Here is a 27,779-nt window from a genome sequence, read left to right on the forward strand (position 1 = left end):
TCAAAAGACAGAAAAATCAATCAAAACCTGCTTCTCGGCTTTTAGTTTATTTTAGCAACGATCGCTTTCTCAGCCAGCTAAAAGCCACAAGAAGCTGGAGCTAGAAGCTAAACATTTAGATAGCTTTTGATTTTTTTTTTATGAAAAAGCTGAAAAAAAAAATCTATTTGAACGGAGGTAATATGATGTTGTGCTTGGTAATGTGCAAAGCTGCAATTATGTGCAATGATTCTATGCATAAGCATATAATTCAGAATTTATATTATCTATTAGATAATCACCTCAAGATTTTTTTCCTTTTTGGGGGGTGGGGTGAAGAGGTGACATGAATTGTTTCATAATATCCTTTTGTAAAGCTCATGTCATGTTCAAAGGAGTGAGAATTTGTGATTAAATATGTTTGCACTTTATATCTACTATGTGCATATATCAAAACATCTGAAAGCTTGTTTCATGTTTGAACTTTTTTAAAGAACAAAGATCTGAAGTGTGAACAATAAGTAAGATAGCATGAAAGCATGATCCTTATTTACCTTATAATTATGTTTTATTTTTTAAAGAACAAAGATATAGCTGCACATTCGAAACTTAAGAAACTAACTATTATCTCTAACAATATATTTTATTAACATTGTGTGAGAAATAAAATAGATAATATTAGACATAGATTTTAAAACTATTGCAAGGTATAATCATGATGTTTGTCTTATTTAAACGTGTGCTACGACGCACATAATATACTTTAAAACTATCGTTAGATGCACTTATGCGAGTATATAGACAGTGTGGGTGCGACTGGGCAAAAATCCAAAAATAGATAACATACACGACCGTATTTATCAAAATAGATAACATATTACCGTATTATAAATTTAGCATACGTATTCGATACTTTATTTATCTAAAAATTATTTTCAGTACACCGTGCACCGAAAAAGGTAGGACCAACCCATATTCAGCATCTCACTGTGCATCATATGTGGCTCATGAGGTGTTGAAAATCACATGTATTTAGCACCCCATATGCTGAATATAGTGCATAATACCATATTCGATACATGAGGTGCTGAATATAGTTATGCATCATCACTTGCCCCATATTAATAATAACCTAAGCGAGTTCAATTTCCCTTTCACTCTTCTTTAAAATGATGATCTTCTGTTACTCCAAAAATTTTATAACTTTTTGTATATGTTACATAATTCACGCGCAACCCATTTTAATTGGATTCACTGAAAATCATTTGTATACTTTAAACTAAAATTCAAAAAAAAACTTTTATAACTTCTAACAATTATTAGTGTCTCAAATAAATTCCTAAAAATCCAGGAAAATTCACCAATATTCTTATTATGCGATGTAAATTTCTAAAATTATTTTTTAGCACTAGGTTATATAGTGAAAAAGTGAGTTATGAACTTTTTCACCATATAACTTACATCTAGAAATAATTGTAGAAATTAGTTCATCACATAAGAAGAATCCTAGTAATTTTTTCAGTTTTTTAGGAATTTATTTGAGGCACAATTGTTAGAAGTTATAAAAGTAGCATTTTTTGAGAATTTTATTTTAAAGTATAAAAATGATTTTTAGTGAATCTAACTAAAATATGTTGCACATAGATTATGTAACATGTAAAAAAATTATAAGATTTTTGAGTAATAGAAGACCATCATTTTAAAGAAGAGTGGAAAGGAAATTGAACTCGATGAGGTTACTGTTTATGCAGGGCAAGTGACGGTGCACAGCCATATTCAGCTCCTCATGTGTCGAATATAACATTGTGCACCATGTTTATCACATGAGGTACCGAATACATGTGTTAAATATGGTGTACAGTGGCATATTCGGTACATGAGATGTTGAATATGTGGCTCGTTACATCTTTTTTGTGTACAGTATATCGAAAATAAGTTTTCGATAAATAATATATTGAATACGTATGCTAAATTTATAATTATAATACTATATTATCTATTTTAATAAATACAATCACATATGTTATCTATTTATAGATTTTGGCGGGACTGCGCGCCGGGGCCACTCACAGGACTCGTATCCACCACGTCGGAGCCACACCGGGTCCACGCATCGAGAAAAAATAAAGGTTAGATATACCCGGAGGGCGAAAAAAAGATCCAACGCACAAACAGCATCCAAAACGCGCAGTCTATCCACGCACGCAGCCTTGGAGCCTCCCTCCCTCCCTCCCTTCTACTTGCTCCATCCCTTCCCATTTCTCTCCTCGCTCCCTTGTACATTTTGAGGACATCGCAGCCGAGTCACGCACGCCTCCGACCTGCTCCCTAACCGCCTCGCCGGAGGAGGAGGAGGAGGATGGAGATCGACGAGGCGGTGCGCGGGAGCAGCGACCGGCGGCTGCGCACCAAGTACGGCAACGCCGTCTACGTCGTCCAGCGGGCCTTCGCGCTCTACCCGTAAGCTCCCCCTCCCCCTCCATCTCCTCCCGAGACGGGGCGGGCGGATTGGGTTTAGCGGCGGCGGTGGCGGCCGTAGTGGTGTGCTGGTTCCGCGATGATCCGTCCACTGGGAAGCTTCAGATTCGGGGCGGCCGCGCTAGCCGCGCGTGCGATCGGGCCGGGGTTTAGCTAGGAGGCGCTGGTGGTGACGCGGGGCTGTGGTTCTGTTTTTTGGTTGGTTGATCCAGCGGAGCGATAGGATTGAGTTTGCGGAAGCGGCGGGGGGATGTCTGTGGGAAAATCAAGTTGACGCGTGCTAGCGGAGTAGATCTCAAACTGACTGGCAGTGCAGCTCTTTGGTTCCAGCGTGCAGCCTTTGCTTGCCCTGCTGCAACGCAATTGCGTCGTAGGGGCGGTGGTTGCATTTGTGTGCAATCTGTTGGATAATTGTGTGTGTAAGCTTTGGACCAGCATACATCTATTTGGATTTCAAGACGGTCTAATTTGGTTGGCAGAGCAGTCAATTTGAGTTACTAATCTTAATTGTTTAGTGATCAGCTTTCGGTTGGAATCCTCAGTCACAAACTATTTTGTCTATTGCCTTAAACCACTGGTTGAAGTGGATGTCTTTAATCTGTCTCCAGAAACAGCGGAAAGTAGGTACATTGCTCCTGTTGTTGTTCAGTCAGGTTTTGTTGGCTGGTCTTAGGCCAGCCAGGAGCAAACTGCATAGAGATTAGGCATTAAGCTGTAAATAATTTTGTACTTATCATTGAAGTTTACTAAGAGGAACTGCAATCAAGTCAATATGCACCCTTACAGGGTAAGAAAACCAGTGATGCATGTCTATGATTTAAACATTACCTGATGATGTTATCCTTGTATACAGTCTTCTTTAAAAACTCCATCTAATTAAATCGGTACTGAACCTTTGGGTGATCAACTCTGCCTTTCATTATGCTCAGCATTGCAAATAGGGTACAAGGTAGATGTCCTCAAAATGTACAAGGATAGTTTATTTTCTTCAGAAGATACTTTATAACCCTTTGATTCCTTTCTCTGTTTTCTTAAAAGGTTTCATGTGTCTAATGTTTGATGTTGGTGGTGGGTTGAATGCCAAGACTATGTGGATATCGCTGCTGTCTAAATCTCATTAATTTAACTTTGCAGGTTTGAGGAAGTTGCCTTCAGCTTTAATGGTGGGAAGGATTCAACTGTAAATATCTTTATGTTCTCCTTTTCTCATCATATTTTGTATATTTAGTGTCAATTAATATCTCTTGATATGTTTGACACAATACCAAATGTTATGTATCGTTAGGTGCTCCTGCATTTACTCCGGGCTGGTTACTACCTTTACAAAAAGGATTCTGGTGATGTAGCCCAAATGGATCCTGTTAAAAACTGTCTAGTGCGTACCATCTATTTTGAGAGTCCTTGTGCTTTCCCTGAAATCAACTCATTCACTTATGAGACCGTCTCAACGTAAGAGCTAAGATTTGTTTGATTGTTTCCTTCATATATTTGCTATTTTGAGAAGCCAAATTGATTTTTGTTCTGTTCTTTCTCCGCACTCCACAGTTATGGCTTGCCACTGGAAACTATCCAATCAGATTTCAAGTCTGGCCTAGAAGGCCTATTGAAAGAGAAGCCTACTAAAGCAATTTTCATTGGCACAAGAATTGGTGATCCAAATGCGGTGATTCTCTTGTTCCATTGCTGAGTTGTTCTTCACAACCCCACATATCTATTATGTGCAATACTTATGCCCATCTGCATTCAGAATATTCTACGCGTTTTGGTATCCCTACAGACCTATGAGTAACTACAATTTTCAAATTATAGGTTGGTCAAGAACAGTTTTCTCCTAGTTCACCTGGTTGGCCTCCCTTTATGAGGGTGAATCCTATCTTGGATTGGTCATACAGGTTTTTCTCCTGATCATATAAATCAGTCAAACCTTGCCTTTTCTAGCCTGCTAATTCAGGTGCTAATGATCATTATCTTTCTGTGGCAGGGATGTTTGGTCTTTTCTCTTAACATGTAATGTCAAATACTGCAGCCTTTATGATGAAGGGTAGGTTCTATTTTGATGTTAAGAACGTCTGACTCTTAATTGCTTGGATGCACAATTTATAGGTGTTAGGTCTCTCGATACCTTTGGAGTCAAATGCGCTATGACATGCTGTTGATTTAGAAAAAATGCCCTCTAAAAAGGATGTGTTTCTTCTTTCTTTGGATGATCAGTTTTGTTACTTTGTATTCTGGACTTCAGCTCATTTTGTGAACCCATCTTGATATTGATGCTGCTGCAGAAGTATTCTGGTCTTCCATAAAAACTTTCCAATATAACTTACGTCTTCATGTACCTGTACTGATTTCAGGTATACTTCCATTGGGAGCGTACATGATACTGTTCCAAATGCACTTCTTAGTGATTCATCAACTGGGAAAAGCTTTAGACCAGCATACATGCTATCAGATGGAAGGCTTGAAAGAGCGGGTAGAACAAAAAAGACTAATCATAAAATAGAAATGAATTCTGTTGCAAGCAATGGCATGAACAATATTGAGGGAGAACAGACGATCTCGCGCTCGGCTTCAATCATTGTAGTTGGTGATGAAATATTGTGAGTAAGCCCTTCGACTTATCGCAATGGATGTAATTCTGTTATGCTCAAGGTTCTTACACTTGGAGTAGGTTTTTTCTTGGTAGCAATGTAACACGGGAGTTTTTTCTTTTCTTGATATTTATGTCACAATTCTACAAATTCTTTTCATCTTTGGCATTGTTTTTGGATTAATGCTTAAATTATATTGCATCAGCAGTCTGGACACTGTAGAGCAAATAAGAAAAGTGTAGCCAGCCATTCGAAAGTCCAGATATACATTGTATTATTGGATTTATTTAATTATGCCAGAGAACTTAATGTTAATAGGCGATTTCATTTTGTCACATTTCTTGAAAATCCGTTGTTTATCCTTGATGGATAATCGGACCTGGGTATCTTTGTGGAAATTTTCACCTAAACAACCTTCATTTTATACAGTTAATTCATATCTACCCATTTTGGTACTTCAGGTTTGGCACAACTGAGGATAAACTAGGAGCAGCCTTATGCAAGAAGCTTCATGCAATTGGGTGGCGGGTATCTCATGTAGCAGTTGTTCAAAATGAAGTAAGACAATTCATGTGTTGGAATAGTAGTGTGACCTACAATTTTTATGTGGCAGCCCACGTTGAGACAAATAGATTGCTGCAATTTTGTTGTGAAATATGCTATTTAGCTGCCAGTGCCTGCCACCGTTGTGTCATTTTCCGGAAATGTAATCTAATAGAACATGCATGTGATGTCCTTGTAGATTGACTCTGTTGCTGAAGAAGTTGAACATCGTAAATCTACAGATGACATGGTTAGTATCTATAGTCTTTTCATTGTATGAAGTTTTAAGGTAGTTGTGTAATGAAATTCTTGTTGTATTTAAGGTGTTTATTTTTGGAGGACTTGGGCCTCTACATTCAGACGTTTCTTTGGCTGGTGTCGCAAAAGCATTTGGAGTTCGTCTGGTGCGTCCATTAATATACTTGCTGCAAAAAGGACTTCCTGTTGTATTTATTCATTTATGACTTTTTCGATATGATTTCTCATTGTTATACTATTCTTTGGTGTGGTTTATGCATTTTTTATTCAACAACGAAGAAAAGCTTGTGCATTAACCTATAGTGGTCCGCTATTATTATCACAAGAAAATTTTGTTGTTACCGCATTGTGAAATGTAGAATCTTCTCGATTGTATAACCATGAATTGTTATCATACATCAAATTGTTGTTTCATAAATTTCACTTGGTAAAATGCCATTTCCTGGTATCAACTATTTGTACTTTGAATTATCACAGGCTCCCGATGAAGAGTTTGAGGATTATCTTAGTCAACTCATGGGAAACAATTACACTGGTGATCGAAATGAGGTAATCTGTGTTAGCAATAACAACTTGTATTACCTAGAGGTCCCTAGCCTAGTATATATATATATATATACATGTACAGGTGATAATTTGTAAAGAACTCCGTTATAGTCTGGGGATATTACACAGAGCAACATATATCTAACACCCCCCACAAACTCATGAGGGATCAACCGCACTGAGTTTGGAAAGATAGAACTTGTGCAGCTTTACTCTGTGCCTTTATGAAGAAATTAGCCAACAAAAGCTCGGAAGGAACATACTGAAGAGCAATCTCTTGATCCTGTACCTGTGTCCATGTATAAGAAGCATCAACACCAATATGCTTGGTGAGCTCATGCTTCACCGGATTCCGAGCATTACTGATAGCACATGTACTGTATGAGAAAAGAGGAGTAGGTGCAGGAGAAAAAACACCAAAATCCTCAAGTAACCATCGTAGCCGAGTTCCGCAATCAATAATGCCATAGCTTGCAACTCAGTCTCTGCACTAAAATGAGAAACCACGGTCTGCTTTTTAGTCTTCCAAGCAATGAGAGAACCACTAAGGAAAACACAGTAGACAGAAATAGATCGACAATCAGAAAGATCACTAGCCTAAATAGCGTCAGAATAAGCATGAAGCTGTAAAGAGTTGGAGCGTGAAAAGAAAAGACGACGAGAGATAGTCCCATGAAGATAGCGCAAAATGCATAGGAGATGACTATAGTGGAGCTTAGTGGGAGTAGAAACGAACTGCCTGAGGATGTACACTGCATGAGAAATGTCAGGACGAATGACACCAAGGTAAACAAGATTCTCAACTAGATGACGGTAGCGAGTAGGATCCGCAAGAGGCTCACAATCAGTAGACCGTCCATGGAGTCTCAACAGTGCACTTATTAGTGAGAGAAACACGATGAAGATGATCATGAATATACTTCTCTTGGGATAGAAAGAAACCCTCAAAAGTAGAAGAAATCTCAATCCCAAGAAAGTAGCGAAGAGAACCAATATCTGACTTAAGAAACTGCTCATTGAAACGAGCTTTCACAAAAACAATATAATCAAAATCATCTCCTGTAATGATCATGTCATCAACATACAAGAGAAGAAGAGTCTGACTGTGAGAGGAAGTGTGAACAAAGAGCACAGGATCATGAGCACTGGCAGAAAAACCAGCGACAATGGTCACAGAAGAAAAATACTCAAACCAGACTTGAGGGTCTTACTTAAGGCTATAGAGAGAGCGATAGAGACGACAAACCATGCTATCAGGAATAGAATACCTTGACGGTGGGTGCATGTAGACCTCTTCACGTAACCCACCATTAAGAAAAACATTCTTGACATCAAGCTGGGAGATAGATCACTGACGCACAGAAGCAACGACAAGAAGAGTGCACACTATGGTCATGTGGGCTACAAGAGCAAAAGTTTCATCATAGCGACCATGCTCTTGCTAAAAAACAACGAGCGACAAGACGAGCCTTATAGTGTTCAAGAGAACCATCAGAGCGGGTCTTAACCTTATAGACCCACTTGCACGTGATAGGACGAACATGATTGGGAAGAGGAACAAGATCCCATGTTTCGGTGCGCTCAAGAGCAGCAAGCTCCTCAGCCATTGCATGCTATCATTCCTGATGAACAACAGCATCACGATAAGAAGACGGCTCATCAGGAACGGCACCAGCAAAGCCAAAAACGACCAGGAGGTCAAATCAAATGGCGACTGCGAAGAGAATAGAGAGGAGAACAAGGAATTGAATCACCAGAAGGAGATGACTCATTAGAAAACGACACAGAAGGATGTGAGACAACACGGGAAGATCACGAGACGAGGAGGCCAAATGCGTGGAAGGCACCGAAGAAGGCACAATAGGAGAGGACGCCAACAGTGTCCGAGGAAGAGAAGAAGAAACATGGACGGGTGTGGCAGGAAAAGTGAGAAAGGACATAGGCTCGAATAAGGATGCTGAAGAGGTGGAAGGAGAGGTACGAGGATAGAATGGACGAGGCTCGTCAAAAGTAACATCTTGAGAAATATGCATCCAGTGAGCAATAGGGTCCCAACACTTAGAATCTTTATGCTCAGCACTGTAACGAAAAAAGACTCAACAGATTGAGCGGTCAGTTTGGTACGTTCACCAGGAGGGAGGGGAGGGGGGGAGGACGTAACAAACATAGCCAAAAAGATGAAAAGAGTAGACAAGAAGATGCCCACATAAACGCTCAAAAAGAATCCCACCCTTGAGAGCAGAGTTAGATATCGACCAAGTATGTGGAAGTGGAGACCGTCTTAGCCTAAAAATGAAATAGAATAGAAGAGGCAAGCATAAGAGCACGAGTTGTCTCGAGGAAATGACGATGCTTGCGCTCAGTAATACCATTCTGAGCATGAGCTCTAGGACAGGAGAACTGAGACAATGTACCCTGTTCAGCAAGAAAGGAACGAAGATGCCTAGAAAGAAATTCGCCAACAGAGTCAGCACAAAAAACACGAATAGGAGTGTCAAACTGGGTGCGAATTATAGTGGCAAAGTGCTTATATATAGATAACACATCACTAAGAGAAAATATGGAATAAATCCAAGTGTGGCAAGAGAAATCATCTATAAAGATTATGTAGTAGTTATGACCCCCTTTCGAAACAAAGGGAGCTGGACCCTATACATCTGATTGAACAATATCAAAAGGACGTTGAGATACTGACTTACTATGAGGATAAAGAAGTTGAACCTATTTGACAAGCTGACAACTGTAAGGAACTGTCCAAATAATATTCTAATTAATCACCAGGAGGATCATTATTCATAATCACAACCTCGATGATTAACCAAAATATCATCCCGGTAGTCTCAGCATGTGTTTTGTGCCAAAGGATCGGAAACACATGCCTTCCAACAGGTACATCACAACATAGCTTAATAAAGAGCGAGTAATAAACATTTATATTACAAGTATTAAACATGCAACTGATTTCAACAATGTACAACAAAAGCGAGTTAGGAGGAGACAAAAACCCCTCAACTCCTAACCACAAAAGAACTACGCAGCGGAAAGTTAAACTTATAAACAACAAAAGAGAACTAAGCCACATGCCCTTAGGCACTGTCCCAAAAACGCCACTTTCAGAGTAGGATGCACTACTCTTGCCCACCACCAAGATCGGCAGGCACAAAGTAGCTAAACACCGTCTCTTCCTCACCAGCAGCACCTGAAACGCAGGCATGAGTTCGAAGGGTACTCGCAAGACTTAAACCATATAAAGCACATAAACATAGCTCGACTTTAAGGATTATGCATTGAGCCATTAGCAAGGATAAAGCCACATGGCTATGTTAAACATAAACGGTAAGCAATCTAGACATCTATGTGTGAGCAACTAATTTAACCAACAACATGATTCTACCCTGCATATACCAACTGAACATAAAGGTAACTGTAACCAACATAAATATAAAACTAGAACCAACATGAGTATATATGTAACCAAGAACCAACTCGTCCATCTCCCACATAACCAACCACAACCACAATCGAAACTTTACGACCGGGTGCAAATGAAACAATAGCATGCTCATGACCGAGAGTGCGGCATTTCGAAATGTTTATACACCCTGCAGGGGATACTTCTGGACCCATACGACTCGGGGACCATACGGCTTGTGCCACCCGCTAAAGTGCACACAAGGGGTACCCGTGTCAACCTTTCTCAACCAGCCCCAATCTTGTGGGGCATGCATCGCGCGGCACGACGATACTAGAACTACTCCCGGAGCAAACTAGTACCGCTTACAAGCCCGCCCGCTCACACCGTCGATGTCCACGCCCACAAAGCCACAACTGCGAAGGTATTCGGCTCGCTTTACCATTAGATCGGCATGTGGTGAGCAAGGTAAGTGCTAATACCAACTACCCGACGATCGGCCTTAAACGATGCAAGCGGCCTACGGTGTCCGGGTTCCCTTCCCGAACTACCCCCGGACTTTCCTTGAGGGCAGATGACACCCCTAACACCGCCCACATCTCGTCTCATACTCACCACTCAACCAACAATCATCAACCCATATCCAACATTGTGATCATAACAAAAGTAAATAACGCCTATGCTCGCGAACGATGAAACCATTCACCGCTCGACTTCTACCGAAAGACCTATGCATTGCTAAGCATTTCAATTAATTTGTAATCGAGACAACAACATATTCAAGGCGACAAGGGTATGGATAAACAACATCTCAAGGTAGAAGATATGCAATTCAACATAGGATCAACCTATTTATACCCGACAATGACTCACTAAACATGCAAACATACACAAGCATCATTTATCAATTTTAGACTTCATTCAATTCGATTAAACGGGTGTAATATGCAAACATAATATGTTGCCTGCCTTGATGTACTGGTTCACAAAGGTGCGGCGCCTCGGGATCGACCTCGGTCTCCGGGATCGATGGATCGGCGTGTTCTAAGAAACATAACGCGTGCAATGATAAGTATAAATGAAATGCAACAATCTAAGTCACAAGGTGCAAATGATGAAATGCCATGAAACTATGCTTTAAAATGTAGGAAAATATTTTTCCTAGCTAAAACAAGTCATAAGAAGACTAGCAAAATTGGTTTCATCCATTTTGGACTTGTAAAGAATTAATGGTGAATTAATGAAGCTTTAACCTAATTAATTAATCTCAGAAATTTAATTCATTATTTCATGGCTGGGGATATTTTTAATAGGTAGAGTAGGTTATTATGAAACCAACAAAATTTGTTTCATAATTTTTGGAGCTACAGATAATTTATTATGAATTTTACAAGTTTCAGTAAGCAGTAACTATGCTGTCTGGGTATACAGCGGTCAGACCGCAGGTATACTGGCGGTCAGACTGCCAAGAGTCGCGGTCAGACTGCCGGAAACGCGGTCAGACCGCCCCCATGCAGAGGGTTTTGGCCCCTGGCGGTCTGACCGACCTTGGGATGGCGGTCAGACCGCTGGGAGTCGTCGGGGGCACTTTGGGAGCTCACCGGCGACTATTTCAGTGACATTTGGAGTGGGGACTTGGACCTAGAGCATCACATTGACTTCCTCTACCGCGTAGGACAACATGTATACGCCGAAATCGACCAAAACTCGGTTATTGCTTCTAATTTATCAAGAACTCATGAACTTCAAACTCCTAGCTCAAAATTCGAAATTCAACCATCAAAAAGGTGGATTCTTGCCATAGGAGTTTAGGGGACTCACCCAAAGGCCTTTACCGAGGTTGTGGACCGCCGATTGAAGGAGGAAACGAAGGGAAAAGCTCGGGAGGCGAAGAAATCCGGTGTTCTTCACATTTCAACCATAAACACCAAAAGACACCAAATCCAGCTCAAATCCTTCGGGAAAACGAAAATGAATTGGAGGGATGGATAGCTCATGAGCTTGTGATCGCGTGAGTACCACATGCATACCTTAATTCGGCTCCTAGAGCGCGGATTTGAGGGAGAAATGGAGAGGGGCTTGAGAGAGTGAGTGAGAGAGGAGGGCTCCCTTTGGCTTGCACGGGAGAGGCACGGGAGTGAGGTGGGGCTGCTGTGGGGTTGGCAGCCGAGTGAGGGAGAGAGAGTGAGGTGTGAGGCCGGCCAGTTGGTGGGTCCCACATGCTAGAGAAAGAGGTCTGTTTTAACTGCGAATTCAATTCTTTTCTCTCCTGAATTTCTTTTTCTCATCCAATTGATTTCAAACGAAATGCTCTAATACGCCAAAATAATTTACCTCGAAATTAATTATGATGCTAATGATGCATGATTAAGCTTAATCACGCGATTATGGAATTTGGGACGTGACAACAACGTGCTTAGATTGTGAGGGTTGTCAGCTTGTTAAATAGGTTCGACTTCTTTATCCTCATAGTGAGTCAGTATCTCCTGAGACAGCATCTCCTGAGACAGGTCCTAAAGACCATGATGAACTAATGAAGATTGACACGACCCACAAACATGACCAAGACGAGGATGCCACTGTTGGAAATAGCGAGTACTCGAGGAAGTAGAGAAACAGGTGGCGGTAGCGGAAGGAAGATGAAGCCAGTCAAGCTCCCATAGACGCTTAGAATCATGGTGCCGGGGGCTAGTACCAACCAGAGCACCCGTGCGGCGATCCTAAACACAACAAGAGTCAGAATCTAGGATAACAAGACATGAATGGGAGAAACAAGAGGATGAAGCGAAGATAAACTGGAAGAATCAGAAGTCACATGAAAATATGCTCCTGAGTCAAAAATCCAGGGAGAATTACCTGGCTGCGTAGAAGGTGGTCTCTCAGTGGCAGAAGAGAGAGTAGTAGAACCTGTCGGTGCAAAGTCAGAGGTAACAACCAGGCAACAAAGCAGCGTTACAATCTCCTGCTGAGTGTCAGTTGAAGATGTAGTTGAGGAGGTAGCCGAGATAGAAGCACTAGAGGAATGTCGAAGATGCTTCTTCTTTTGGTAGCAGTTCGCCTCAATATGGCCTCCTTGTTGTAGTAGACGCAGCGAGGACGACCATCACCACTTGAAGAGGCCGCAGATGGCAAAGGAGTCGCATGATGAGCAGACGAAGATGTAGGTGCAGCAGGTGGATGAGCAGCCATCATTAAAGGAAATGTTAGCGGTCGAGAATCACACATACGAGTCTCCTCTGAGCGCAACTCCGTAAAAGCCTCCACAAATGTGACATGAGGATGCCGTGCAAGCAACTGAGCCCGGCGTTGCTCAAACTCCAGACGAAGGCGAGTCATAAATTCGTAGAGGCGTTGAAAGTCACGGTCAGCACGTAGATCCAACAACACTGACAAGAGTGGCAACCAGCAATACAAAGAAAGTCCAACTGATGTCACACACCCGACATCTGAGCGTAGAACACATCAACTATGGCATCACCCTGCTGAAGAGATTGCTCCTAGCTAACAACAGATAGATAGAGAGCATCCTCAGATAGCTCATATGTCTGACAAAGATGAGTCAACATCTGAAAGGTAGTAGAGAAGTCAACAATCTCAGAAGAAAATATGTGCTCGACACTAGCAATCAGAATAGACAATGCACGAGCATCATCATCCATCCACTGAGCATAGTTAGACAATTGATCACAGTGCAGTTCCAAAGCTTCATAATAGGCTGAGATAGCCTTCCCATAAGCAATTGTGACGATATCAATAGCTGTTTTGTCTCCTTTGTCAACAGATGACTGTGCAGGCTCCATTGGAAGCTCAAGAGAAGACGGACAAGGAACATCGTCACAGAGAACACCTCAAAGACGAAGCCCACACATGTAGACGCACATATGTTGCGCGAAGTCCCGATAGTTGGCACTATCAAAGATCACCGAAGAATGGAAACGGTGCTCGATGACATCCTAAAGTGACGAATGACGGCGAGAGCGCAATGGGGAAGCATTGGTCGATAGCAAGAGCGCAAAAGAAGCGATGAGCAACAACGAGCGCACAAACAAATAGCGGCAAGCGACGTCGAGAGCGACAGCTGTTGCAGTTTTTTTTTTCTTTTTTTCTTTTTATTTGGCGCTGGCTCTGTTACAGAACAGACGTCTCTGTACAAAGTAGATCAAAGTGCGGCCAGGCGTGGGAGGCAGCCGAGACAAGACCGACAGGATGAAGGATGGTGGATTCGACTGTTGGTGGGCCCGACCGGCTAAGACGACAACCTAGCCTCCTCTGGCAGCCACATCTAGTGGGGGGACCACGTCTAGCCGGGGAGTGGCGTGCCAGCGGGGGAGCGACATTCGGTGGGGAGCGGCGACTGCAGATCGGCATCTGACCAGGATTGAGCGCGCTGGCGGGGGAGTGGCGTCCGATGGGGGAGCAGCGGCGGGCGTGACAAGCTGCTCCGGCTGAGGAGAGGCGCGACGAGAAGACGGCGTGCAACCGGGGAGGGGAGATCTGCTAGCCCCGTGCGCGAAAGAGGAGGGCGGCGGTGGGTCACGACGACTGCAGATCAAGGGTGGCAGCGTAGAGGAGAGCTGCATGAGCCTCGATGGATCAGCTGGAGGAGGGCGATGGGATGCGTGGAAGTTGCAACATGTAGGGATCGGTGGCTACAGAAGAGAAACCCTAGCTTTGGCTATGTATACCATGTTAGAAATAGCAACTTGTATTCCTTGAAGACCCTATGTCACTATATATACACATGTACATGTGACAATATATAAAGAATTCCTTATAGTCTGTGGATATTATACATTGCAATATATATCTAACAATATGGACTTCAAATATTAAATTTCTTGAATGTATATTGGTGTGCAATTGTGCGTGTTTATTCTAAGCAAAGTGAATCTTATCATTTAACTCCTTTCTGTTTCTTTTCCAGATGGCTTTGTTGCCAGAAGGTATTACTGAACTATTGCATCACAAAACGCTACCTTTACCATTGGTATGATCTGTTGTTTTGGTGCATTTTTTTTACATCTGTTCTGTAGTTACATATTGGTGACTTTTTGGGTTTCCTAGGGACCTAGGTTCTCTGAAACTAGCATATAACAATGCTATGATATAATTCTTAGGCAGTTGTGGTAAAGTGCTTTTTTTATATATAAAAATGATATACATTCTTATCTTGAAAGTTAAATGGGTAGGGGGAAATGCAGAGTTCGTTATTTAATCAGCAATTGATAAGAAAATGCATACTGTTATTTGTGAAGTATTCTCTCCTTGTGATTTTTAAATTCTAGTATATATATAAAAATTATTTCTTATGCAGATCAAATGCAAAAATGTCATCACTCTTGCTGCAACCAATGTGGATGAACTAGACACTGAGTGGGATTGTCTTCTGAACACCCAGGAGAGTGGTTTATTGAAGGCAAAACCTTTTGTGTCAAAGCATCTCAGCACCACGCTTTCAGATGTATGTCTCCCTGCCATAATGGATTTGTCCTTTTGTGTCAAAGCCTGTCCTTGGAAATACATGCCCAAGTTATCTCTGGACATGACTGTTTGAAAACCAATCTTTTTAGTCCATAACAGCCTTTTAAGTAATTTGACTACTCAACACTTCAAGAAGAAAATTTTGCATGTCCGCAATAGTCAATTCGTGTTGATCCCGATTTTGATCGAACATTATGTTCATGACTAAATCTATTTGTTCTGCCAAACTATGCTCCTTTACCCTTTACCCCTTTGGGAATGACCCTATGATCCCAGATGGTACCTTAACAACAGGATACTGGCTAATTGGATAAATATCAGAGTCATGATTCAATGAACCTATGATCCCAGATGGTACCTTCTGGGGTTTACAACAGGATACTGGCTAATTGGATAAATTCACGAATCATGTATTACATTTGTGTTAATATCTATTCTCTTTTTTTTTACAAATATTATCTTTCAAGGCTTTGCTTCCAGATATAGATTTAATTCATTATTTATCTAATGTGAACTTACTTGCTGAATGTTTGTTCAGGTGCAAATTGCTCCGGTCCTTGAAAAACTGTGCTTAGAGTTTTCTGATGTTTGCATAGGTATGGTGCCTGCGTGGATCCCCTATTTTTCGTATAGCTTATGTGCCTTTGGGGTCCACTTGATGATTGTTATTCATGCAGGGTCTCATCGGATATCTAGAACCGGGCCTTTGGTTGTGGATCTTACCGGAAAGGTAGATGATAAATTCTTTGGAGAGTACAGATGACTACTTAAATCCCACTAAATAAGTAAATATTATAAATACTAGTATATTTGCAATTCCATTCATGTGATACCACGAAGGAGGAATTCAGTTACTGCACTATTTGAGCTCTCCTAGAAAATAACATTTTTTTTTTGCTGGTGACTAGAAATTAACATTGCAGTAATGTACACTGTTACACCCTTTTCCTCGAAATCAAAATAATCTGTAAACATCAGACAATGAGAATAGACAGAACTTATAACACTCAAGTATATTCGAATTTTCTAGTACCTCAAATAGGAACAGCTAAGTTTACAGTATTGTTTTCTACTTCTATGGTTAAGTTCATGCAGTACTATTGTTCTTACATAATTCATTTTTCTTAATTTCAGGGTAACCAGAGGGTAGAAGCGGCTGCAGAGAAGCTGACAAGTAGCTTTGAAGGACAATTTTCCCAGATCGACAGTTGCAAATAAGCTCACTTCCACATTATTGGCATATTCTTTCCGCCTGAAGCTCTGAAATTGTGCAGGACTAATGATGGTGCATAACGGTGTTCAAATGCCTTAAACCAACTACCGAAATAAACAACTAAGCTGCCAGGTATTATTTAGGAAACATAGGAATTTTGTTCTAGAAGATTAGTATTAAATGGCTGAACAAGTGAAGGTCCTGAGGCCTGCGATTAGTATACAATGGTACCTTTGCGCGGGAAAATATTTTGACCGGGCTTAGAGCCCGTAATTATTCATTGGAAATCAATTCAATTATTATATCAAAGTTTATAACATAGTTCTACTGTTCAGTTCCATTGTGTTCAGTTGTTTGATCAGTTGGTGCTTATGCAATATACTTCCTGGTGCAAATATGGATGTTATAATTTTTCTTTGCTTCTCCTTTTTCTGAGAATTCGAGATGAACTTCATTTTTGGAGCACAATTTAAGATGAACTTTTGAGAAGGATGACGCAAATACATGCCTGAGTGGACATGCCCTGATGCAAAGATGATGCAACTGCATGCCTGCACACAAATTGAATGGAACAGTCAGCAGGCTCGCACCGTTGGTCCTGACCCCTAGTCTTAAAATTCTAGTTGTATTTACTCTGCTTCATGTGCAGTAAAATAAAAACGTTAAGGTTGTAAGTAAATTCTTGCTAAATTTGTCGTTGAAACAGTCTGGTAAAGTGGGTATTGGCTTTCGCATAAATCCAATCTGAAGTACGGGCGCTGGGCGCAAACACTTCTGGTTTCTGCTCGAAAAGAGGTCGATGGCCACGTCACCTCTCGCTCCTGTAGTTTTGCTCTAGCTCGTGCCGCTGCGCGACACCTCCCCATCTCCCATGCTGCACGTCTCGATCGCGTCCTGCGCTGTCTCCCTCCTCCAGCGCCGGTCACTCCTGCGTGGGCGGACCGCCGTGCCGCCGGCCGGTATTCTCCTCGCTCCTCGGCCCTCGCCGAGTCGCTCGTTGCCGGACAAACTCGCAAATAGCAAGGAGCCAAGGAGGCAGGCAATCGCCGTCGCTTCGGTTCAAGCGTCGCACGGGCCACGGGGTTCTCGGTTCATGACAATTTTTCCTGGGCTGGGCAAGCTAGGGAGCAGCGCAAGACGCCGGTGGGCTGCACGGGTCACATAGCGTCAGTCGGGAGCAACGCCCAGGCGCGCGTACATCTGGCCCACGGTTGGAATTTTGCTAACTTGAAAAAAAATCTTACGGACCTAGCTCTTAAGAGAGAAATAAAAGTCAACTTATCGTGAGATACGAAGAATTAAAATAATTTTAAAAAAATATATGCTGAGAGAAATAATAGATAACAACTATATCCTATTATTATTAAAGATGCTCTATATAAATCTGTATTGAGAGTACTCCCTAGAGCCTGTGTTGGAATGCGTGGATTTCAGAGAGATTTCTTTGCAGACCATACAGTTCCTATAGGAATTTCTAGTTTTCCTGGCTTTCAGGCAGACCCTTTTAAATGGGTACTTGCTTTCTGTAATTTGGAATCTGGGAGTTCTTGCCCTCCACTATTAAAAAGTTGGTCGAATTCCTCTAAAAAAGAGTTGGTCAAGTAGTCGTTTCGCAGGTTTTGGACCTATTCAAGTGCGCCCGTATGTGGGCGGCAGCATATTTCGTGATCAAATCATATGCCGCAGTTGGAATCATATGACGATAAATGGTTAGTATAGTAATATTCTTTTCTTCATATATTTTGTACAAACGTAGATTTTTACTTATAACTGAATAGTGAATAATATACCAACAATATGCCCTCCCGTGGCATTGGTATTTCCTTGAAGGTAAAAAAATTGTGAACCAACTCAGCCGGATCGGGAACCTCCAAGTTTCTTCCTTCTTCTGATTTACTTATCTTCTTTCTCCTTTTTCAAGTCTAAAAATTAAAAGGAAGCTCCTAAGTCTGTCTGGAGTAGGAGCTTGAGCCTCCTTCCCATATAGATTCACTAAAAGGTGGCTAAGTGGATCGGCACGAGATATGGCTATTTTGGTCTGATCTAAGACACGGTACGATACGGCGGTTAACGGGTTAGATCAGCCGGCACGACAGCTTAGGTCGTGTGTGGGCTGAAACCGCGACACAACGGATCGACACATGATGACTTGTTTAACTGTTTCAATTTTTTAATTCTTATATAATTTGTTTAAATCTAATATGATATATGATATGTGGTGTAATTGTAATATATTTGACTCTAAGTAGAATGTCATGTGTTTGATTCTGAGTGAAAATAAGTTTTTATAATTTTTTTAATTTTTCACGAGCTGACAGATTGACGGAAAAAAAGAACTTCAGACCTACCGTATCCCAGACCAATATAATACGATCCAATTTTAAATAAACCATACTTAAACTAAATTCGCGACACATGAATCTAACACGTTACAACCCCTTTAGCACAACCGTATCTCAATATGCCCGTGGCCAGTCGGACCGAACATTTAGTCACCTCTGAGATTCACCGCTGGACCAACTGTTAGTGCTATACCGTATAAATCAAGGCAAGGTCCCATATTAAAAAAAAAACGCAACCAAACACCAACGGCAGAAAAAAAAAAACAAAAGAAGTTGAAAAAGCGGGGAAAAATAATCAGCAGCAGGAGGAGCGCCTCCGCCCAAAACTCGAAACTAGCCGAGCGGCCATCTCAATTCAAAATCCCGCCCACTCTCTCTTTCTCTGATTCGCTCACTCCGCATCTCCTCCCTTCCAGTCCTCCCCCCACCCATCCCTTCCGCCTCCCCGCCGCGATTCGCAAACCCTAACCCTTGTCGGCGAGAGGGGGGAGCCCCGCCCCCACCTCGTTCTGCTCCCCCGCCATGAACAACTTCCACGTCTACGAGGCCATCGGCCGCGGCAAGCACTCGGTAAACCCTGCTATACTCTCACGCTTCACAAGGGTTCCGCTCCTCCCGCTCCCGCCCCGGATCCGCCGGAATCAAGGCGGCCCGGGCTCCAGCGCGAGTGATTTCTGATTATTTCGGTGTTTTTTTTTGTCTGTTGTGTGATTTGGGTGGTGGTGGTGGGGATTTTTAGACGGTGTATAAGGGGCGGAAGAAGAAGACCATCGAGTACTTCGCTGTCAAGAGCGTCGACAAGTCGCAGCGGTCCAAGGTCCTCAACGAGGTGAGCGCGCTTCTCCCCTGCGTGAATCATGACCCTTATGACTCAATCTTTGGTTTCTCTGGGTGTAGGCTGTTTATTTTTTCTCTCCATAACATGGTCTATGCTGTTTAGCGACCAGGATTTGGTTAATTATTGTTCTCCATGCATCATTTAACACTAACTTTAGGGCGCTGGCCACACCTTACATTTCTATCTTGCTGATAGTTTAGCATATTGATTACGTCCAATTGCAAATGAACGATAAGATGCGCATGGAAGATAAGTTGCATTTTGCATTTCCTTGTGACAATGCTGTTTTACTTGGCATATGATGTGTTATATGGTATAGAATATACCTTTTTCTACAAAGAAGAATTCATTTTGTGTCACCTATTATGCTCTTGGATGCTCCTTCGAGCAAGCATTTAAGGCCAAAGGGTAATAATGTTGTAACTTGTAAGGTGTTACTGGTGGGGAGATCAATTTAACGTGCATTAGTTTAAGATTGGGAACACATTTCTGCAAGCATGGTTGTACACCTATTTCACAAGCTTCTAGAATGCTCGTATTTGTTTCTTTGTCTAGTTTGGTTCCTTTGTACTAATGGTGTTTTGAACTTATCTTTGCAGGTTCGGATGCTCCATTCTTTAGATCATGCCAATGTCCTGAAATTTTACTCATGGTAAGATTCTTATGCACTCTCATAACGTTTAGTTTGGCTGATTTTGCAGCATGACAATGACTCCTAGTTTGCTGAAAGGTGGAGAGTATCCTTGCTCCTCTGAACATGTGACCATCCCATTACATACCATACTTATGTTCTACTTGTCTTCCCAGGTACGAGACCTCCGCACATTTTTGGTTAGTGTTGGAGTATTGCGTTGGTGGAGACCTAAAGGGCTTGCTTGAACAGGTATCTTGCTTGTCAATTTAATTACTGTATGCAGTTCTCTAGTCTTAAAAATGATATACAATGTATGAGTTATATTTTAATGCTTTGAAATTCGTAACCGTTTTGTTGTCTTAGCAAGTATTGGCTATATACGTATCCATTTATGTAGTATGATAGAGAATTAACTCACATAAAAATTGATTTCAGGTGAGATTTAACTGACAATAGATGTGTAGATGTGTCTTAGATAGCTGTATAAGAAACTTCTTTTATTAGGTACTAAGTAAATTTCACATGAAACATTATGGGGTAGCTTGCATATCACCATTCAAGTGGAGAAATACCCACATTATAGGTTCGCATTTGCTACTTGTAGTTGGGTACCTCAATGTAATGGTAGTCCAACTAAAATGTTGAAATTAGAAACTTCAAATTAAAATACAGTTTGGCTTGGGAAAATGATAGAAATAGAACTATCATCCATGTAGGTGGCCTTGTATGTGATTACATAGGAGTATGATAAACTTGAATCAGCTGCTTTTATGTTTTAATCCTGATGTGCCCCAGGCCCAGGTGCAAGTCAAACCATTCCCATCCAATTTTTTAGTACTTTATGCTGTTACGTTGGTGTATGAATTTTAGTTCCACTTTCCCCTTTGCTTGGAAATAAATGAACTGCTACATGACAGTACAGTGAACTGCTGCTAAGCATTTATTCTCTAAAAGATGGAGAGCATGGAAACTGAAATGAAGTCCTGAAAACCCAATCTGTGCACTGCAGAGCTGCAGAATCTTCTACTCTAAGGAAACTAGAACTGCTTAGGTATCCTGCTAGTGTTGTTGCTGTTTTTAGTAGTTCAGTAGTATTGTTACTGTTATGACCAAGCGCTAAGGGCCATTCATTTGTATGCCACATTTCATTAACAGCCCAATAATTCCTCATGGTAAATATTGGTTAATATCTTCTGGAATTTGTAGTTTGCTATATGCCAAAAATTGATTTTAATCTGCTCAAAAGGCGCACAGGTTATGCTTACCGCAATTTTAGTTTTTTACAATTCGACCTAGGCAAGACAAGGTAGCCCATGAAATTCTATTCTGGTACTTGTGTTGCCAAAATCTAATCTTGTGAGTAGATATATGTAACTTGTATTGTACATCACATAGTTGAAAACAAATGCTACCCCTTTCATGCTGTTTTCCTGCCTTTATGTACTGTGCCTATAATTGATTATGTTTCCTTGCAGGACAAGAAGCTGCCTGAAAATTCTATACATGGCCTGGCTTACGATCTTGTCAAAGCTCTTCAGTAAAGTTCTTACGGTAACCTTGTATCATACTTTATTTTGTATAATCAGTGAAATTTGATTTATTGGGAACATTGGGTAGGTTCTTGCATTCTCAAGGAATTATATATTGCGATCTGAAGCCATCAAACGTTTTACTTGATGAATTTGGATGCATGAAGGTACTTACTGGACCACAGAAAAGAATTAATACACCACTAACAAAGCAGGGCACAATAACTTGGAACTAACAATATATATTCTTTTCTTTCGTCTTTATTCCAGTTGTGTGATTTTGGATTAGCAAGGCGTTTAAAAGACATCGAGAAAACCAATCCTGGAGATGTAATCTTTCATTTTCTTTTATGTGTTTCCTTTCCTCATGTTTCATCTCCATTTGATTATTTTTCCTAGCCTAAATTTCTACTGGCTTGTAGGTGCCACAGCCCATGAGGGGAACACCGTGCTATATGGCTCCTGAGTTATTTCGAGAGGGAGGAGTTCACTCATATGCTTCGGATTTCTGGGCACTTGGTTGTGTTTTGTATGAATGCTATACAGGAAGACCCCCTTTTGTTGGCAGAGAATTTACACAGTTAGTCAAATCTATAATTTCAGATCCCACACCACCTTTACCTGATAATCCATCAAGGTCCTTTCAAAATCTGATCGATTGCTTACTCATGAAAGATCCGGCAGAGAGATTACAGTGGTCTGAACTGTGTGAGCACAACTTTTGGAGAACAAGTATACCGATGATCCCTTTACCACCTCAGCCTACTTTTGACAACATGATCGAACTTTCTGCTACACCATATTTATCTGAGAGAAATGGCGATAAACCTTACAGACAGTTGACACCACCCAAGCCTCGTGAGTATAGTGCCCTTAGGAAGAAGGATGAAAATTCTACTAAGGCGTTCATGACACCTGTTAAGAATGTGCAAAGTGGCAAGAAAAATAGTGCAAAACCTAAGGCTGATGGTCTCAAAGGTGTAAATATCCTCAGAATGTCTCGCATAGCTAAGATGAATTTGCAAAGGGAAATGGACAAGGAGAACTACAGGCGTCCTCCCACAGAAACATCTGAGAATGAGACTGAAGTTAAGATAGAAAATAATGACATGGAGCTCGATTTTGGTGAAAATCCAGAGGGTGATGTGCTGGATGACACTGATGGATCAGATAATCCTGGATCCACAGCAAATGAAAAACCTCAAGCCGCTGATGGTAATGAAGAGAATTGTATGATAAATCAGGTTGACATGCTCACTGATGAGGGTTCAGTTAAGCCTGATACCATGATGAAAAATGAGCAGAATTCTTGTTCGGATAACCTTGATGTGGTGGCCACTCCACCTAGTAATTGTATGCGGAAAGCACAACGTGCTAAGGTAACTCCAGCTGCTGCAGCTGGTTCTGAGCCATCTAACATCTTTGAAGCATTCTGGCATCCAACAGATCTTGCAGTTAAACCAGTTATGCCTAGTAGGAAGGCTGATAAAGCTGCGGACACGGTCCCCATGCTTCCATTTGAGGCTCTTACAGCATGTGATTATAATAAGTTACCACAGGAGCAGATGAATGCATTCAACAGTCAGATACTTCAGAGTTTAAGTGGAACTTTTCAGGTTTCAGAAAAACAAAACACTCTCAGATACCTGGAGATGTTAAGCATGAACTCAGATGCTGCGAACAAAATAACTAATGGTCCAATTATGTTGCTACTTATAAAAATGCTTCGACTGTCAAAAACTTCAGTCTTGCGTGTCCAAATCGCCTCACTTATGGGGTTGCTGATACGCTATTCCACTGCTCTTGATGTGGAGCTGGCAAGTTCAGGAATTTTTAATGCACTATCAGATGGGTTAAGGGATAAGCATGATAAACTCAGGAGATTCTGTATGGCAACACTAGGAGAGTTATTATTCTACGTTTCTACCCAATCTGATCAAGATATCAATGCTCAAGAATCTCCTTTGAAGGACAACAGGCCTGCATCTTCTTGGCAGGTCAGAATTCAAAATGAAGAGTATATTATGTTTTTGGCAGTTTATTTAGTCAAATTTATGTAGTTCGATGATACATTACCTTAGTAAAGTACTGGATGGTAGAAATATCTAATACTTGGTACTGATTCTGTTGTGGAACATCTTTGTGTTTCCCATTGGTTATGTTCCTAAGTAGAAATATCTAGGAGTTAAGCTTATCTTAATTTATATAAGCACACTGCAGTACTTCTCACATACATTGATACATAGCAACACTACATGTGTTTATGTTCTTGACATGCTCTTGTCCTTATTTACGTGCAAGTGTCAACTAATGTGTTTGGTGTTCACCAATACAATACTATTGTATGGTATATAAACTTAAAAGGCTGTAAAGGCTAAGCTGTGATGATCTGTGCCACGACAAAAACTATATTTATGGTCTATTTTGATTATTTTCTTTGCAGCGCTCGTGATGAATATATCTTTAGGTTGATACAATATGTATAAAGGTCGAAATTACATTTATTAATTAGTATTTTGCTCTTATAATAACAATATCATGGCTCTATTTTACTTCCTATGAAAATCTAATCTGATCAGCTTAGAACCTTGCAAAATTTTCCCCACCAATTTTAGGAAAATTTCCATAATGTATTTCTCTGAGTGGAGAACTTTTAACCTAATTTCTTTGAATGCGATAATTCTTTTTTTTGGATCATTTATGTGTCAGCTGAGTAACGGCATGTGACTACAAATGAGCGATCTAGACCTCTGAGCAGGGTTATTTTATATGAAAAAACTTCATAGCATTTTTAGCTCATGTAGTTTATGTGGTCATTAGAGTACATATGCAAATGAAGGAGCCCCTTCCATTAATTTGTACGTTCAAAATCAAACTAATGTGTTCAACCTTGATTTAACTTGGGAGTTGGAAATTGTGCAGGTTCCTAGTGCTGTAATTGCACTGGTGTCATCTATCTTGCGTAAGGGCGAAGACGATCTAGCCCAGCTATATGCCTTACGAACAATTGATAACATATGTAGCCAAGGAACAGAGTGGACATCACGTTTTGCTTCCCAGGATGCGATTGGACATCTGTGCTATATCTATAAAGCAACTGGAAAGCAGGAGAGTACGAGGCTCATTGCAGGGTCTTGTTTGGCCCGCCTCGCTCGCTTCAGTCCATCATGTATTCATTTAATACTGGAGAAGCTACCGTTCAAGGATATTGCATGCACACTCATCAAGGGAAATCCACGTGAACAGCAGATTAGTCTGAATATTCTCAATTCGGCATTAGTTAACAGTCATAGTATAACAAACATGAACCGATATATTATTTCATTATCGGATGACAAACAATTGGTCCCTGGGCTTATTTCTCTGATAGAACAGGGAACTGATGTTCTGCGTGGGAAAGCTCTTTTGTTTGTTGCTCTTCTTTGCAAGAACAGTCGAAGGTGGCTTCCTCATTTCTTTTGCAATGCAAAATTAATATCAGCAGTTGATAGATTGGGAAAGGAAAAGGAGGGTTACATTCATCAATGTACAGAAGCATTTGTGCAGTTGGTTGCTTCTTTGGTCCCTGCTATTCTTGACACAGTCTCCAGCGATATACAGCAGGTTATGGCTGGCAAACGCCATGGACCCATTACTGCTTTAGCTGGACGAGCTCATCCAAAGAGCACAATTCATCTGTTTCCTGTTATCCTTCATCTTCTTGGAAGTGCATCCTTCAAGCACAGAGTTGTGACAAGTCATGTATTGCTTCAGTTGGCAAATCTTATTAAGATTTTGGAGGCACCGCTTCAGGTATGATTTGTGAACTATATGGATATTACACCCTGATGAGTATATGGAGACTTCATTCATTACATATCTGCAACTTTAGTGCTGTCTTGCCTTAACAATGTCTTTGTTTTGTATTGCACAACGCATTTTCTGAGCAAATCTTGGTTTTGTGGGATTATTTATGTCTAACTTGTTGTATTTTCAGGTTAGGGATGATTTCCAAATGACATTGTTGCGAGTTCTTGAGGCAGCTACAGAGGAGCCTTCTGTTATACTTAATGAACATAAAATATTCACCAGTCGTATCCTTCCTAGCTTGTCCATTTTATACAAGGGCAATAAAGATGGTGATGCCAGATTTCTCTGTTTGAAGATACTCTCTGATGTGATGATTGTGATATTCAGTGACTCTTCATTAACTGCTGATGAACAAACAAAAACTGCCTTGAACTCGATCTCTCAGAAGCATTTTCTGCCGCTGTACCCTTCATTTGCAGAGGATGAAGATCCCATACCCATATATGCACAGAAACTGCTAGTAATGTTGATGGAACATGGTTGTGTGAAAGTCTCTGATATTCTGCACAAAGCGACAGTATTCCAGTGCTTTGAATTTTTGCTAGGAGATCTGTCAAATGCAAATGTAAGCAATGTCAAGCTTTGCTTCGCTTTGGCATCTGCTCCCGAGATGAACACCCATATTCTTTCTCAGCTTCAAGTTGTTAGAAGAATAGGGAACCTCCTTGAGTTTGTTGCTGCAAAAGACATGGATGATTTTCTTGAACCCACCTTGGAACTTTGCAGAGCTTTCATTATCCGTGGTACTGGCAGCAACAGAAGTGTCGCCCTTTCCAAAGAGCCAGCACTCCTTGTTGACAGTGCCTTCAGCATGAGCATTGCTGTTGATCAACAATCTTGCGTCATGGATATATGTGACTTTGGTGGCAATATGGGTATTTTTCTTGAGCTGGTTGCCAATTCAGATCCACAGATAAGCGATTTATCGTCAGATTGTGTAGTGTTGTTACTCAAGGCAGCACCTCGAGAGGCTACAGTGGGCTTGTTGACCAATCTTCCTAAATTTAGTGCTGTCCTGGACTTGCTCAAGCATGACAGCTGCTTACGGCTGACTCGCTTACTATATGGCTTAGCCTTCTCTTGCAGACAATATTTAGCCCAGGGAATGATTCTGTCAATATCAGTGTCTGCTTTGACGCGAGTGGAGGCATTTGTTTCAGCTTTCAAGGGCTCCAATGACAGCCGTCTTGCTGAGTCTGCTTCTTATTTGGGCGCCGAACTGCAACGCTTACCTCGCTGTGGTTGAGCTGCAACATGGCCAAGGAGGCAGGTTAGCCGCTACTGTACAAGTGATCTTAATAGGATGGCCTTGTTTTCCTTCACCCTTCATTTACCATGTACATGAGCTGAGCATGTGATCATGATCTCATCAAGCACAGGTATTATACATCAGTGGCCATCTTGTTTATCTCAATTGCACTCTTTGCCACGACTGCCAATTGGTACCCCCTCGCTCAGCTATGCGCATGATGTTTTATGTTATCATTTATGTGCGACGCGGGGCTGGTATATATGGTGCTTTTGACCATATCTGGAAGGGGCTAGAGGTCGACACCCTTTTCTGCATTTCCTCGCCAATTTTGGTTGGCAATTAACTTTTAATTTTCATGTAATCTGTAGTACTTGTAATTTCTTTGAGAATACTGTAGTCCATACCATCATGTGTACATCATCGATAAACTCATGTAAGTTTCATGTAATTGTGTTGTTTAAGAGTTTCCTAGCTCCTTAATCATGGATTTTAACTTTCACAATAATGATAGGACAGTTCATTTTAAAGCATTCCCCCATCTTTTGCTGGGCAAGTTCGCGCTAACTGGCTATAGTTTGCTTTTGACCTCCGTTTCCTTTTAAAAGATATTCCTTGGGATCCTTTCATGAGTTATGTCTTTCTTGATTGTTTAATTATTTACTCTGGACAGTGGCTGTATATTTTGTTGTAATTGCGCATGATACAGTCTCCTTTAACCTTCAAAAACATTTTTTTCATAGAAATATTATGCTGTGCCTGCATATGCTTTTTTACTTAAGAATGGGTAAAAAAGAAAAGGTTGATTAGGAAGCGAAAGAGGGCAAAAAGTTGACTTTTGAT

The 27,779-nt window shown here is 41.1% G+C and overlaps 2 protein-coding genes across 3 annotated transcripts; both read left to right on the forward strand.

Moving 5' to 3' along the window:
* The first annotated feature begins 2,156 nt into the window (after positions 1-2,156).
* Positions 2,157-16,833, forward strand: LOC133893723 (uncharacterized). Of its 2 annotated transcripts, XM_062334806.1 has the most exons (16): positions 2,161-2,439; positions 3,592-3,637; positions 3,743-3,906; positions 4,003-4,120; positions 4,267-4,349; positions 4,439-4,498; positions 4,806-5,051; positions 5,504-5,600; positions 5,785-5,835; positions 5,909-5,989; positions 6,321-6,392; positions 14,726-14,788; positions 15,116-15,262; positions 15,821-15,878; positions 15,960-16,012; positions 16,417-16,833. In XM_062334806.1, exons 1-16 carry the CDS (start codon positions 2,339-2,341, stop codon positions 16,498-16,500), a joined length of 1,524 nt encoding a protein of 507 aa, XP_062190790.1. In that variant the 5' UTR covers positions 2,161-2,338; the 3' UTR covers positions 16,501-16,833. The 2 variants fall into 2 exon arrangements, with proteins under 2 accessions (XP_062190791.1, XP_062190790.1); XM_062334807.1 differs by lacking the exon at positions 15,116-15,262 and having other exon boundaries at positions 2,157-2,439.
* Positions 16,834-19,146: 2,313 nt separating this feature from the next.
* On the forward strand, positions 19,147-27,444 carry LOC133893749 (serine/threonine-protein kinase RUNKEL-like). Its single transcript, XM_062334810.1, has 10 exons — positions 19,147-19,407; positions 19,577-19,666; positions 20,275-20,327; positions 20,483-20,558; positions 21,785-21,846; positions 21,927-22,005; positions 22,109-22,168; positions 22,261-23,835; positions 24,761-25,630; positions 25,815-27,444. Exons 1-10 carry the CDS (start codon positions 19,360-19,362, stop codon positions 26,931-26,933), a joined length of 4,032 nt encoding a protein of 1,343 aa, XP_062190794.1. The 5' UTR covers positions 19,147-19,359; the 3' UTR covers positions 26,934-27,444.
* The last annotated feature ends 335 nt before the right edge of the window (positions 27,445-27,779 follow it).

The sequence above is a fragment of the Phragmites australis genome, chromosome 2 (assembly GCF_958298935.1).
Source record: "Phragmites australis chromosome 2, lpPhrAust1.1, whole genome shotgun sequence".
NCBI lineage: Eukaryota > Viridiplantae > Streptophyta > Magnoliopsida > Poales > Poaceae > Phragmites > Phragmites australis.